At 36.8% G+C, this 16,294-nt stretch overlaps 1 protein-coding gene across 2 annotated transcripts in view; it reads left to right on the top strand.

Moving 5' to 3' along the window:
- The window catches only part of AFM (afamin), a 57,774-nt gene that overhangs the window by 11,797 nt on the left and 29,683 nt on the right, over positions 1-16,294 (top strand). Inside the window, exons 8-15 of one of the 2 annotated variants that reach the window (XM_007495665.2) lie at positions 50-264; positions 2,588-2,720; positions 4,760-4,857; positions 6,077-6,215; positions 7,236-7,456; positions 9,266-9,395; positions 10,274-10,328; positions 10,699-10,958. In XM_007495665.2, coding sequence (XP_007495727.2) covers positions 50-264; positions 2,588-2,720; positions 4,760-4,857; positions 6,077-6,215; positions 7,236-7,456; positions 9,266-9,395; positions 10,274-10,318 — 981 coding nt within the window. In that variant the 3' untranslated portion in view covers positions 10,319-10,328; positions 10,699-10,958. Of the gene's footprint in view, positions 1-49; positions 265-2,587; positions 2,721-4,759; positions 4,858-6,076; positions 6,216-7,235; positions 7,457-9,265; positions 9,396-10,273; positions 10,329-10,698; positions 10,959-16,294 lie in introns of those variants that run through there. The other variant, XM_056803341.1, reaches the window with a different exon arrangement.

Below are 16,294 nucleotides of genomic sequence, written 5' to 3'. Positions count from 1 at the left end.
AAACAAAAGAGACAAATGTGAATAGTAACGTCTGTTTGCCATTGTATAGGCCAAGATTCTAAACTATATCTGTTCGAAACCAGACTCCATCTCCAGCAAAATTATCGACTGTTGTCAACTCACAATACCTCAGGGGGGTGAATGCATCATTAACTCAGGAAATGATGATAAACCAGAGGACTTATCTCCAAGAGCAGAGAGATTTACAGAAGGGGATGATGTTTGTCAAAGTCTGCATGAAGATAAAGAAAACTTCCAGGCCAAGTAATGGAACTTACCTAACCCTTAAAATGAACAGAGATAGAAACAAGAAAATATCACTAGCTTGAATTAAATTGGGCAGGAAAAGGTTAGAGGGGGAAACCAGCCTGTAGCATGGTATATGTTTTTTTCCAGAAATCAGGTTATGTGAAGGTGGCCTACATGGCATAGTAGAAAAAAATGATTATCTCAGGAGTTATATGACCTGAGTTCAAATGCAACCTCTGCTATTGCAAGTCATTTGAAATTGAAGATGTTGGATGAGACAATTTTTGAGATTATTAGATCTATGACCTATATTGTTCTCATGTGCACAAAATGATTCCACTAAACAACTTTTGCCCCACCAAAGTGCCAAAATGAAGCTTTATTGGACTTGTTTTAATAACCAGAAAAGCTTCATTTGTAATTAATGACAGTGATAATGATTAGCATTGTGTAGCAAAGCTCCTTATAAATATTATTTCATTTGATCTTTTCAACAACTCTGGGAGGTTATTATTAGCCATATTTTATTATCCTATTTTACATTTTTATTTTACATATTTATTATCCTATTTTACTATTATCCCTATTTTACAGGTGAGGAAACTGAGGCATAAAAGGTTAAATGACTTGTGTATGATCATATAGCTAGTAAATGTCTGAAGTCAGATCTGAACAAAGATTTTCTTGACTCCAGATCTAATATTCTATACAATGTACTAAGAAACTAAGAAGCTCTAATTAAAAATGCTAATATAAGTGAAGTGGAATTTCTCTTCAGTAGGTTAAATATTCCTTCTACAGTTTTATTTATACTGTTGGCATTATTTTATTTATTTATGGAATTTATTTACATGTACCTTAGTCTCTCCCTTCCTCAGATAAGGATATACCAATTTTGTCTTTCATGTTTTCATTTTTCATTTCATTCTCTGGAGGTGACATTCACAAGTTATTCTTCAAGTATTAATTCTGTAGCTATATATGTTTTTTTATTTTATTCATTTAACTGTTCACTATCTCACATAGTTCTTTCCAAGTTTTTAAAAACAGAATTCCATCATAATCATCTACCATAATTTGTTTATCCATTCCCCAACTGATAGGCATTGCCTCAGTTTCCAGTTATTTGATACAACAAAGAAAGCTGCTATAAATATTTTGGAACATACAAGTTCCTTTTCTTTTCCCCTGATCTCCTTAGGAAATAGACTCAGCATTGGTATCATTGGATTTAAGTGTCTAGTTGCATCCCCTCCCCACCTCACCCCCTACCCTTAAAGAGGATTTATAACTCTGGGCATAATTCCAAATTGCTCCCCAAAATGGTTGAATCAATTCACAGTTCCACTAACAGTGAATTAGTGTCCCTATTTTTCCACATCTCCTTCAATATTTGTCATTTTGCCCTTTTGTCATTTTGGCCAATCTGATGAGTGTATGATGATATCTCAGAATAGTTTTGATTTGCATTTCTCTAATCAGCAGTGATTTGGAACATTTTTTCATATATCTATTTTCTTCATCTGAAAATTGTCTGTCTCTATCTTTTGCCCATTTATCAATTAGGGGATAGATCTTATTCTGATAAAGTTGACAAAGTGCTCTCTATATTTTTAGATATGAGGCTTCTATCGATCTAAAAGGCTGTCTATAGACCTCCACCCCCCTCCAATTTTATACTTTCCCTCTAGTAGTGGCAATATTTACTTTATTTGTACAAAACTTTTTTCAATTTAATGTCCTCCATTCTCTCTCTTTTTTTTTAAAAGAGAGATAATAAATATAATGTTTATGTGGAAGTTTTAATAGAAAACGAGGGTAATCCACTATCTCTTAAAGTCTGACCCAGATCATGTCCATTTTTCCATGACACTTTCTATCCATCTTAACTTTAGCAATCCTCCTCCTTTTGCATTTAGTCCCTCCCAACACCGGAGCCTTTGCAATGAGTCCTTTCTTTCTCATTATGTGGCCAAAGTATTTAAGCTTTATATTCTGTATTTGACTTTCTAATGAATAGTCTAAATTAATTTCTTTAAGTATTGACTGATTTGATCTCCTTGCTGTTCAAGGGACTCTCAAAAGTCTTCTCCAGCACCACTCAGCTTCCCTTATAGTCCAACTCTCATAGCTATACATTGCCACAGGAAACACCATATTTGACTATATCGATCTTCTCTGCTTTTAGATGTGCTGTCCAGATTTGTCATAGCTTTCCATCCAAAGAGCAAGTATCTTTTAATTTCATGGCTTCTGTCACCATCTGCAGTGATCCTTGAGTCAAAAAATATGAAATCTGATGTGGCTTCCATTTCTTTTCTATTCTCTACTCTCACAGGTTTCTGTATGAATATTCAAGACGACATCCAGAGTTGCCTTTTTCAGTGCTTTTAAGAATAGGAGTGATGTATGAAAATCTACTGGAAATGTGCTGCAAAACAGAAAACCCCAAAGAATGCTATGGCCAGGCGGTAGGTTGCACAGAATAATCAAGGAATCACTGGAAATGATGGATACACCAAAATTTAAACTATAATGTTCCTTGGTCTAATTGTTTTACTTCTTTTGCCAACAAGACTCACTTTCCAAGCCACAACTATCATCCAGCCAACCCATGGATATAGTGCAGAGTCAAGAAAAAGCATGAGAATTGACCTTGCATTTCTTCCTTTGACTTGGAATTTTAGCTTAAAACAGTAAAGTAAAACTAGAATAGAAAAAAAGTTTGCATTTATAATCTTAGTCACTAGTCCGTTGACTTTCCATCATATTCTCCTCATTAGTGGAGAGAATGACGATTCAATACTGAACCAGCACATAAGCTTGAGAGAAGAGAAAAGAGACCCCTTTTCAAATCCTTTGTACTTTGTGCTTTTAGAGAGGGCTTAATACACGTTTATGGGACTGGATTTCAAAATAGGTGAAAAAATGCTATATGTCTCCCACATGAATACTCTTCCCAATTAAAGTTTTTTTGAGACTATATCTTAATTTTTAATTATTAAATTTAAAAAGTGAATCAGAAAAAGAAAAGGCACCAGCCACATGTGGCCAGTTGTTCCCTTCACGCATCTCTTCTCCCAGCCAGCTGGGCCAGCTTCTCAGCCAGACCTAAGGCATCCCTAAATCTGACAAGGGGGTGTGTGCATGGGGGTTCCCCTAGCTAATGGTCATCTGCTAGTGCATTCCTTGCTGCCCCCCACAAGTCAGCTGCTTGGCCACTCTAAGGACAAGCTAGTACACTCTCTTAACCACCTCATCTTTTTTTGGTTCTGGACAAAAAGAATCCCCCTTCCTTTATGGACTCAAACATATCTTTCTGTGATATCACTTTTTCTGAGTCCCTCTAATTTGGTGGACCTCACTTCAGGTCACATCAAAGGCTGGTCTTCCAGACACCAGAAGTCACATGGGATAAGAGGCAAACATTTTCTGAGTGCCAGGGAGCCCAAGGTTTCTGGCATCTTCCCTGAGCATGTATGTGTGTCCCTTATACAGATGAGCCCCAGCCTTGTTCTTAATTCAATCAAAGGGTAGGGTTGAATTTGAACCTCAAAAGAATGGGGGTTCTGACCAGTGTTAAATTCTCACATATCCAATCATTTATCAACATCCATCAATTCCCCTTTCCCTTTTCTCCAACCAGTTATCTTTTCTGAAGTATTAATCTAAGTGATCATGGCATGAGTGAGGCTCTTGATGGCTATGCCTAAGGTGTACAAAATCTGGCTCAACCTTCCAAGCTAGAAAGGCTTTAAGTATGGGACCTCTAGTCAACTAAAGTCTGTCTTTTGATGAGCAGCCCAAATGAGTTTGTTAGAGACTCAAAAATAGGCTAGACTTGGAGAGTAAAATGTCCTATGGAGGTGGCTCACAAGGGCAGGCTACTGGGTTCTGATCTACATTGGTGGAGGAGGTATGCTGATGAAAACATGGATACTCGAAGCACCATAGAGTGATCATCTTGTATCCTCTTGAGTGTCCAAATCAGAGGAAGAATCAAGTCATTAGAATCATAAGAACAGAGATAGAAATGGAATTCCCAGTTGGGGAAACTCTCTTTGACTCCTTTTCTGAAATTTTTAGTCTTAGGATTGCCTAGTTCTACCAAAGGTCCAATGACTTTATCCAGGATTCCACAAAAAATTATCACTGGGCTTATATTCAGAATGGTGTACTTATGTCAAAGAAGGTATTGTGCTCTCTGAGTAAGGTAGAATTGCAGTGTCTCAAGAGAAACACGAGAGATATAAATTTAGAAACATTTCCATTCCAAATGTCCAGGCAGGCTATTTGTGCTTGATCTGCAGTAGAGTCTTTCAAGTTCATGTCGGTCTGGCCAAATACCATTCATTGATTCTGACATAATGATATCATTATTTATCAAGATTTATCCTCTAAGACTTTTCCTCTAGTAAATTTTATTGGAGCCATTTTGCTAATCTACAACAGAACCAAATTACATATCTACCTAACAACAACATCAAACAAATAACCTCTTTATTTTTAGGAAGAAGAATTCCAAAAGATAATAGCAAAAAGCTGGACTCTTGTAAAAACAGAGTGTGGCTATTTCCAGAACCTAGGAGAAGAAGGTTTCCTCAATCAGTAGGTGCCTTTGATTTAATCAGTTTAATTTTTAACATAGTAGGAGTAACTGAGGCAGTATTTAAACTTTGTTCCTGACTTCAAATTCAGTACTCTTTCCATTTTGCTGCTGAGTTTTTCTTTTCTCCTCTTCCTCATCACTTTGTGCTTAGATTATTTTGAACTTTAAATTTTTTTCAATTACACATAAAAACAGATTTTGATAATTATTATCTGACATTTTTCCATTCACGTTTTCTTCCCTTCTACCCTCAGGTAGTAGTCTGATATTGGTTATACTATATTGGTATATATTATACTATACTGATATTGGTTATACTGTCATTTGTGTCTAGATTATTATTGCAGAAGCTTGCTGAGTGGTTTCCCTTCCACAGGTCTCTCCCTGGTTTTTTCAAGTCTCAGCTAAAATCTTACTTTCTACAAGAAGCCTTTCTTGGTCCTCCTTTATCTCAATTTTCCCACTGAGATGATCTCTAGTTTGTATGTGTCTTATTTGCACAGAGTTGTTTGATTATTGCTCCCCTCTTAACCTGGGGCTCCTCAAAAGCACAGGCTGATGTGTGTGTGTGTGTGTGTTTGGTTGTTGTTGTTTTTTGTCTTTCTTTGGATTCCTAGTATTTAGTACAGTGTCTGACATGTTGTTGTTCAGTCATTTCAGTCACGTCCTGGTCTTTGTGACTCTGTTTGGGGTTTACTTCGCAAAGATTTTGGAGTGGTTTGCCATTTTCTTCTCTAGCTCATTTTATATATGAGGAATCTGAAACAGAGTTAAGTGCTTTGTTCAGGGTAACCCAGTTGATATCTGAAGCCAGATTTGAACTCAAGTATTTCTGACCCAAGGGCTGGTGCTCAATGCTCTGTGTCAATCAGTTGCTCCAAATTTTAATGTTGGAATTAATTGTTCCCAGGGCACACTGAATGTTCAGGACATCTAAAGAGACATAAAATATTGTTAAACAGTGCTTTGGTTTCATGTGATCCTGGACAAGGAATATTTGTTAGATCTTGAACATGCTGGAGAGAAGAGAAAGAAGGGCAAAATGGAAAAAAACAAAACAAAACATGAGCATAAATGGGAAAAGAAGCAACAGGAAAAAACTTTTGTTTAAGTAAATACTTCAGTTTGTAACTGAGAGATTTCAGTTACACAACAGGCAGGTGTGGAAAAACATCAAACCTCTCTGATCCAGAGATAACTAATCAATTGTTCCCTTAGGTGTCTCCTTCCCCTCACCAAAAAAGCACCTCAACTCCCACCTCAAGAGCTCATTTCTCATAGCAAGAAACTTGCATCCTTTTTTGCTAAATGCTGTCCCCTGGGTGAAGAGGATCAATTTGCTTGTGTTGATAATGCGGTAAGCACCTCATGGTCCTGTTGCCAATATTTCATTTATAAAAAATGAAAACTCTTCTGATTCTTATCCATGTGCATGTGGTCAACTATTTTTGCCCTCCATAAGAAAGATGGACTCCTATTGTTCCCAGGGCTTAGGGTATAAAGACCCCAGTTCCCTCCCCACCTGGGGAAAATAAGAAGCATTTCAAGGAACAAAATTTGCGGTATGCCCTTGAAGAAGAAAATTTAATATTTTGATTTATTTCTTATGTGTAAATGCATAGTAAACTCCAGAATCTATTTCCTTACATTTATGCTTTTTGACTTATTAGGGGACAGGAGAAAGTTTACTAAATGCCATTGGGATATGAGAATCAAAAAAGGTTGGGAAAGGGTGATGCAATTAGGTAGCCCAGTAGCCCAGATACAGTGCCAGACCTGTAGCTGAGAGGATCTGAGTTCAAATTTGACCACCTCAGATACTTCTTAGTTGTGTGGCTCTGGACAAGTTTGCTCTTCTTCCATGGAACCTATACTTACGTATGAATGCCAAGACAGAAAATCAGGATAAAAAAAAAAAAGAAGAGAGATTACTCAGATGGTGGTTGAACCTGAACCACACTGTCCCAAGATACCATTATTTGTGACCCCCTTCAGAATATTGAACCTTTAGCGATCTCATCTCCAAAGTTTTCTGGGCTGATCTCATCAATCTCTAACTATTACATACTTGTATAAATGTTGACCTCCCAATTATTTTTCAGGTGTTTGATGTGTGTACATTTTCCCTCCATAGTAAGGTTACGAGCTTTATTAGGACTATGATTGCCTTTCCCCTTGGAGCTCCTAAGTTAGTGTCATGACTACAGACATGAGTTCTTGTTAAATGGACACATAAACCAGTGATCTTAGGTCCAACTACATGGTTAAAATTTTCTACTTTCTTCCTTCTCCTCCTCCTCCTTCTCCCTCTTCTTCTTCCCAAATAAAAGCTAGTACTTTTAAACTATACTGAAATTCTCATTCTCTCTTCATATAGGTGAGCCTAACCATTGGAGAACTTTGTGGAATAAACAGAAATCGAACCATCAACCCAGGTGTGGACAATTGCTGTAAATCATCATATGCATTCAGTTCAATGTGTTTTAAAGATTTGACAACAGATGAAACATACACTTCTCCGACATTTCTTCCTGAGTTGTTCACCTTTAATTTAACATTATGCCAGGGAAAGGAGGAGCAACAGAAGAAGAGACGAGAGTATGTAATATTCTTTTCATTTTCATCCACATGTCTCTCACACATTTTTTCCTCAGGCTTTGCGATGATGCATGTCTTAGTAAAAACAAACAAACAAAAAGTCCAACAACAAAAACAACAGATGAAGGAGGTGAAAAATGTTTTCAGGTTTGCAATAGGAAATTCTGTCATCTACTTCCATATCTCTGTCCTTGTATTTTCAAGGGAAAATTCCCAGGGTCTGTCTACTAAAACTTTGGTTTATAAGGGCTGAGTTTTCTTGCTTTTCTGGGAATTGGTTTAAGAAGAACAGGAAAAATATGGTAGAAGCAAGAAGTCAGGTTCCCCATGGGTCAATAACATATTGCTAAGTTCCCATCTAGTAATATAATGCTTTGGTTGACTCTTATTCCCTTCTCTTGGAAAACTGTATTGATATATTCACTAGAATTGTGGCCTCATATCTTCCTAGGCAGCTAGAGGGCACAGAGGATATAGAGTGCCAGCCTGAGTTCAGATCTGACCTTGGACACTTACTAGCTGTGTGATTCTGTGCAAGTCATTTAACTCTTCTTGTCTCCATTTCCTTATTTGTGAAACGACCTGGAGAAATAAATGGCAAAACATTCCAGTATCTCTGCCAAGAAAATCTCAAATGGGGGCACAAAGATTGAACACAACTGAAAAACATCTTCTTTTACTTGTCCATTTCCTACCTGTCTTTAGGCAAGAATTCAAATATCCCAAATATCACAAAGCCCATCTGAGCACTAGCCCTGAGTTAGTAGTGATGTCTTCCATCTCAGGCGTCACAAGGGCAACTTGACTTTACAAGTGTCTAATGGATTTATCATATATTATTGTGCATACATGTTTAAGTTTATGTTTACCCAACAAGGAGGAAAAATCAATCAATATACGTTTATTAAGTATCTGCTATGTATTCTGGGAAGGCAAAAAGAGGCAAAAGACAACCCTGCCTTCAAAGAGTTTATAATTTAATAAGGGAGACAACACGTAGACAAAAACTTAGGAATTTTAATTTTTACCTTTTAGGACAAAGTGGACTTATAAAAACCAACAACTAAAAATGATTTAGAATTGACAATACCTTAAAGCAGATTGTGCCTACATAGATAGAAACACAGGAAAGATTATGGACAAGGAATGGAAACCCTAATCCTAAAGGAATAAATTTGCCTCCAATTATTCCACTCAATCAAATTAGTTTCCTTGTCCATAATGCTGGGATTCCTCTCATGCTTGGTTTCCCACATAATTTTTCCTGGAAGTCATGGTCTTTTGAAGATGGTAGCCATATGCATAAATCTTCTACAGGGAGGAAATTACACTAACTGGGCCCATTCTATTTCCTTGCTCTTTCTCTCCATACTTTGAAAAAAATCCTTAACTTTTGCCTCAGTACAATTTTAAGACAGAAGAATGGTAAGGGCTAGGCAATCCAGGTTAAGTGACTTGTGCAATAGAAATGTTATAGTGTAATAGTATAATAGAAATGTTAATCTGTTGTGAACTATTTCTTATTGCTGTGACTGATGTACTCTGGTTTGGCTGTGACTAGAGAGCTGCTAAATTTCATATGGCAATCCAGGTTAAGTGACTTGTGCAAGGTAACATAGGTAGGAAGTGTCTGAGGCTAGATTTGAACCCAGGTCCTCCTGACTCCAGCCTGGAAGTTCTATTCACTGTGCTACCTAGCTGCTCTTTTCTTCATACTTCTTATAAGAGGACTAGCTACTACAGAAATGATAAGACAGACTTTGGAAAAGAGATATGATGGTGTCTGATGGGTGCCTGTTTGAACTTCAGGTTGATGGTTCACCTTTTGCAACAGAAGCCTCATTTGGGGGTGGATCAAGTGATGCCGTTGCTTTCTGATTTTTCCAAGATGACCGATTGTTGTGAAGTAGAGGAGAAGGAGACCTGCTTCAAGGAAGAGGTACTGGATCCGAGTGTCTCAATCTCATGATTAAATTTTAGATGTCAAATGCCCATTCTCATTGGGGGGAGGGGCTGAGGACCCTTCCCCAGAGAGTTGATTCATGTCTCTCTTCATCCACCTCTGTTTCTGCCTCTCTGTCGATCTCAGCATCCCCTGAGCCAACCAGGTTCTTGAGGAAGGTCTTCAAACCTTTAAGGAAAAAATTATGCTAACTTGCATGGGGAGAGATGAATAACATTGCTTCTACCATACCCATTACGTTTGAGGGTTTACTTGTTTGACTCTCAGTCCTCATGTACTGATTCTGTGATCTATGTAGTCATTTAGCCCCTTAATTCTTTCCCAATACCCCCTCCCCACCATAAAGTAGGCACCTCTCATTTGCTTCTTCAACCAATTAATTTTTTTCATAGCTTTACTTACTTTTTAAATACTAATTTGAAAAGCATTAGGCGGTAATTGGTCATACCATAGAATTGGAAAGTATTTACAGGAACAGCAGTGGCAATCACAACAAAAGCTTTGGATTCATCCCTTCGTCCACTCTACGGGGGTAAAAAAGAATAGGGGAGAGGGAGAGAAAAAGAAAGAGGCAGACAGACATTGAGATAAACAGAGCTAGAGAGACAGACACAGAGAGACAGAGACAGAAGTAGCCATACACACACACACACCAAGATACATACAGAGATGGAGAAACAAGGAGGAAAATCACAGACACAGATAGATAGGAGCAAGAGGTGGAAAGGGGAGGTTGAGAGAAGGAAAAAATGAGAGGGAAGGAACGGGTAGATAAGAATGTGGTCTTTTAGAGATTCCTTATTGTTAATACAACATTTTTGGATTTTCTCTCCTATGTTTTTCACTCATGTCAGCATTCAAAGTTATACAATAAAATTGAGACTGTCTTGAAGACATAGAAGACCAAAGGTAATTTTTATGAAACTTCTACCAAGTCTTCTAGTATATTTGGGGAAAAAATTATGGGGGAGGCAGAAGTGTCACTTTATGAATGATAGAACTTTTTAGCATAGTTCTAATTTTGTTCTTGAAGCCTTTTCCCATCTTTCATATCCCTACTCTTTGTAGTTAATTGACAAATAGCACAAATGTACAGAATATTGCGTGTGGGAGGAGGTGTATATTTGGGTTGAGTCATTAGTCAATAAGAATTTTCATACACAACTTCTTCAAAGCAATTTTCCACTTCCCCAATTCCAATTCCCCAAGATACACTAGTTTCTATACTTTACATATACAGTTTACATACTTTAAAATGCTATTTTCTTTCTCTAAATAGTTGGAAGAAGGGAATAAAGATTACTTGCCATTGCTCTTTTTTATGGCAAACAAGTTTTCTGAGACAGAAGAATTCAACTATAACATTAACCTATCCTGCAAGCAAAACAAATACAGAATTTTCTGCTGATTGGTGGTTTGACAAATGATTCATAGTGATCTTAATTGCCTAATTATATGATTAAAAATATGACTATATTTGATTAGCCTGTTCTCATTATGTTTACCAAAATAATAGTGTCAATAACAACAGTTTTTTGACTTTTGGTTGTTCAGTCATTTTTCAGTTGTGCCTAACTCTTCATGACCTCTTTTTGGGATTTTCATGGCAAAGATACTGGAGTGATTTGTCATTTCCTTCCTTAGCTCATTTTGATAGTTGAGGAAACTGAGGCAAACAGGGACTTGCTCAAGGTTACATGCCTAGTAAATGTCTGAGATAAGATTTGAATTGAGATCTTTCTGATTTTTAGGTCTTGTGTTCTATTCACTGCACCAAGTACCTGCCCTGTTTATACTATATGTAGTATAGGAGAATTGTTGTCTCTGATACTACCAACACCATCATTGGGAAGAGGAAGGGAGGTAAGAGTTTTAGACTACATCTTGTGCCTTCCTACATATCGCTGCTGCTGCTGCTGCTGCTGCTCACTGTAGGTACATACAATTCCATTCTTAGCAGAAGTAAGCATTAAACATCATCAGTCTTTACCCTCCATCATGACAATGATAATTGCAGTTCAAAAACAGCTTATATATGTGGATAGTGGCAGCAGTGGAGAGAAAAGCTTTCATAGGAGCAGATTATCAAATTGGGAGATGGGAGGATACCAGAAAAATGAGGGCTAGTTATAAGAAGCATTTGACTTACTTATCTTGGTTTTTCTCTATTGGGGAATTTCAGCCCAGAGGTCCTAGAAATACTTCCAGAGAATAATTCCTCCCACCTGGGGCCATTTCATTGGATATTAATAAATCAAGAGGCAAGGTTAGAAGATAAAAACTTAATTAGCATCAGCTTTTGGGCAGTTTCAAGATGAATAGATGAATGAAACAAAGGAAAACATACACAAACATGGCTATATGGCTTGACAGAGCTTTATGGAGACAATACAGCTCTGGAAAGGTTTGAGCTTATCAGGTGAGACTGCTCAGTCACATTCCTTATGTGGGGAGATTGAATAATCGGGACAAGTTGTTGAGGAGAATGTGTTGGGGTTAGAACTAAATTTGGGGTCCTAGGAGTTGCTAAAATTCAGATTTGTTCCAGAAGGATGTTTTTTTTCTTAAAGCGAATCTCATCAGAATATTCTTTTTGGGTGGGAAATCTCTAAGATAGTGAAGATCTCCTTCAAGACAGATGTTGAAAGGAAATAAGACTGATAGTTGGTGGGGGAAGGGGCAACTAGGAGTGGCAGTTGGGTCTTGTGACTAGCACCTCCTTCCTGCCCGGTGTGGCAGAGTCTTCTTGTCCAGCCTAAAGCTCTCTAGGTCTAAAACCCCAGAGCTCTGTTTCTTTTCCTTCTTCTGGAGAGCATCCTCAAACTCACAGCTCCTGTGTTTTTCCATTTCTGCACCTAAAAGGAAATTGCTGTTATTGCTTTTATATTATCAATAATAAACTGAGTGATGATCACATGTAATCCTTTAGACAGGTAACTATATTTTTTAGAAAGAGTTAGACCAAGTTATTTAACCCTGTATATCAATTATAATAATAAAATATTAGCCGTAGTAGAAGTAGAAAGGATACAATTTGGTATATTAGAATATTATAGTATTGTATAGAATATAAAACTAAATGGATTAAAAATTTCTGTTGGAGAAATAAAAACTTCAGGTCTGTGTATTTATCAAGGGAAGCAGCAGGAGATGAGTTGTGCTCATTTGGAATGGTGAGTATATAGCTGGAGTTGTCCTAATGAGATAATAGGAAAACAATGTTGGCCTGTCCAGGTGTTATTTGATCCTGTGAAGATTTATACTCACTATAGGCTCCTCAGAGTTTTACAACCAAGAAAGGTGCCTCTGACTTAACTTTCAGTCTTCTCCCAGAGTCAGTGTGATGCGGATAAGCTATTAGTTACAGGATTAATTAAAGTGCTTGTCAATATATCTAATCTTGACCTTGTACTAGATTTTATTAACTCTTAGCAAAGTTTGCCAAAATGTTATAACATGTTTCTAACATACTCTGAACATTTGGTCTTGTTACTCATTTATGTTAGTTAACTGTCTAAGCCTATAAAACTGTTGAATAGGTAAATGTGCTCTTTTCCATAAGCTGGGCACGGTGATACCTCTGCCAGTATTTACCCACAAAATACAATTGGATTCTTCATGGGTAGGATGTGCTAACATAATAAAAATGACAATCCTACCCAAATTAATTTACTAATTCAGTGCCATACCCATCAAACTACCAAGAAACTTCTTTACTAAATTAGAAAAAAACCATAACAAAGTTCATTTGGGAGAACAAAAGATCTAGAATATCAAGGGAAATAATAAAAAAAAATGTGGAGCAGGGTCTTACAGATCTCAAACTATACTATAAAGCAGTGGTCATCAAAACAATATGGTACTGGCTAAGAGACAGAAGAGTGGATCAATGGAATAGATTTGGGGTAAGTGGCCTCAGCAAGGTAGTGCTCAATAAAACTAAAGAGCACAGCTTTGGGGACAAAAATCCACTATTTGACAAAAACTGCTGGGAAAACTGGAAAACAGTGTGGGAGAGATTAGGTTTAGACCAACATCTTATACCCTACACCAAGATAAACTCATGAATGACTTGAATATAAAGAAGGAAACTATAAGTAAATTAGGTGAACATAGAATAGTTTACCTGCCAGATCTATAGGAAAGGAATGATTTTAAGACCAAGTGTAGCAAGGAAGAGAATGATTGACAGGTCATAATAACACAAGCAAGAGATAGAGAATATTACAAAATGTAAAATAATTTTGATTACATTAAATTAGTTTTTGTATAAATAAAACCAACACAATAAAAATTAGAAGGGAAGCAACAAATTGGGGAAATAAATCTTTATAACAAAAACCTCTGACCAAGGTCTAATTACTCAAATGTATGAGGAGCTAAGTCAATTGTACAAAAAAAAAAAAATCAAACCATTCCCCAATTGATAGATGGGCAAGGGACATGAATAGGTAATTTTCAGATAAAGAAATCAAAACTATCAATAAGCACATGAAAAAGTGTTCTAAATCTTTTATAATCAGAGAAATGCAAATCAAAACAACTCTGAGGTGCTACTTCACACCTAGTTGATTGGCTAATATGACAGCAAAGGAAATTAATAAATGTTGGAGGGGATATGGCAAAATTGGGATATTAATGCACTGTTGGTGGAGTTGTGAATTGATCTAACAATTCTGGATGGCAATTTGGAACTATGCCCAAAGGAATTTAAAAACCTGCCTGCTCTTTGATCCAGCCATACCACTACTGGTTTTATTCCCCAAAGATATAATAAGGAAAAAGACTTGTACAAGAATATTTATAGCTGTGCTCTTTGTGGTGGCAAAAAATTGGAAAATGAGAGGATGCCCCTCAATTGGGGAATGATTGAACAAATTGTGGTATATGTTGGTGATGGAATACTATTGTGCTAAAAGGAATAACAAACTGGAGGGATTCCACGGGGACTGGAACAACCTCCAGGAATTGATGCAGAGTGAAAGGAGCAGAACCAGGAGAATATTATACACAGAGATGGATACACTGTGGCACAATTGAATATAATAGACTTCTCTACTAGTAGCAATGCAATGATCCTGGACAATTCTGAGGGACTTGTGAAAAAGAATACTATCCACATTCAGAGAAAGAACTGTGGGAGTAGAAATACAGAAGAGAAACAACTGCTTGATCACATGAGTTGATGGGAATATGATTGGGGATGTAGACCCTAAACAATCACCCTAGTGCAAACACTAATAGTATGGAGATAGGTCTTAATCAATGGCTACAGTAGGGGATTGGGAGGAGGGGAAGGAAAAAACATGATTCATGTAATTATGGAAAAAATATTCTAAATTAATTAAACTTAAAAAAGAAAATGAAAAAATGCATTCTTCAGTTTGGGACTATGTCCCAGATTTTAAAAATTTCTTCTACGTCTCCAATGACTTTATATTGTTTCAGTAGTTCAGAATCTGAAACTTAAAGGGACTTTGAATTTTCAGACCTTGAGTGGCCCTTTATCATTGGAGAAGTCAGGAAACTAAATTTGGCAAGGCAAAGGATAGCCTTACCAGGAATGTAAAGAAGCAAAAAGTAGTTAACACTTTGGGAAGGTTGAGCTTCAACTCAATCCACAATACAGTCCTTCTAAACTTATTGCCTCTCACAGGCCACTTGTGCATTGACTTCCTCCATTTCTCTCTCTTTCCATTTTTGGCTCTAGGAACTATAGTTAAAACAACATTACCTTTCTTGTAATGGATGTGCCCATCAATCACTTTATGACTCCACTTACTATCTCCATTGGAGAAACCAATGTGATTATTCCTTGTATCTTTAAAAACTTTTTATGCTTGAATCTTTATATTCCTAGAGTAAAAACTCCATTCCTAGACACCATGACCCTATATACAATGCATTTGCCTTATTAGAATGTAAGCCCTTTCAGAGCAGAGATGGTCTTTCTTTTTGTATTTGTACATCTAATACTTCACAGCGTCTGGTAGGAGTAATAAATGAGTTTTCATTCATTCCCCCATTAATAGCTCTTTTCTTATCTGTTTCTGAAGCTCAGTAGCCAGTATATTGTCTTTTCCTAAATTTTCTAAATCTTAGACTCTCCATAATGTGCAAATAGTGCAAGAGGTCAGTCAATTATGTCAAAATACATTTATTGAGCACCTAATATATACCAGGTACTATAGTTAAGACTGGGGATTTAAGGAACGTCAAAAAAAACCTCTCACTCTAAGGAGCTCACAATCAAATGTGCAAACCACATATAAAGTATAATATACAAAAATATATATAAAGATAAATAGAAAAATAATTAAGTAGACTTGAGAGGGATTGTAAAATTTTTCCTGCTTAAAATGTGATTTTAGCTGGGACTTGAAAGAATCCAATAAATCAGGAAGTAGAGATGAGGAGGGACTATCATTGCAGTCATGGGAGGAAGCCAGAGAAAATGGTCAAGAGATAGTCTTATTAAAGTAAAATAGAGGTCAGTTTCACTGGATCAAAGAGTATGTGAAGGGCAGTGAAGTGTAAGAAGTCTGGAAAGGTAGTGCCCTTGAAAATACTAGGGAAGTTTTGGAGAAAGGGCATATGTGAATGTGGAAAGATAATTATTTCAGTTTTGAATACATTGAGTTTGATATCTACAGGACATTTAGATTGAGATGTTTAATAGGCATTAGAGATATGAGAGTGGAGGTTAACAGAGAGATTAGGGTAAGAATTACAGTAGAATAAATTTGAGAAAATCAGCATAGAGATGATAATTTAATCCACATGCATTGATGAGATCACCAAGTGAATTAATTGAGAGGGAGAAGAAAAGATGATGTAGGACAGAGCCCTGTGGGATATTTAGGATTACTAAGTGT

The sequence above is a fragment of the Monodelphis domestica genome, chromosome 6, assembly GCF_027887165.1.
Source record: "Monodelphis domestica isolate mMonDom1 chromosome 6, mMonDom1.pri, whole genome shotgun sequence".
NCBI classification, from domain to species: domain Eukaryota; kingdom Metazoa; phylum Chordata; class Mammalia; order Didelphimorphia; family Didelphidae; genus Monodelphis; species Monodelphis domestica.
Note: the sequence above shows the minus strand (reverse complement) of the source record. Positions and strands in the feature narration are given on the sequence as shown.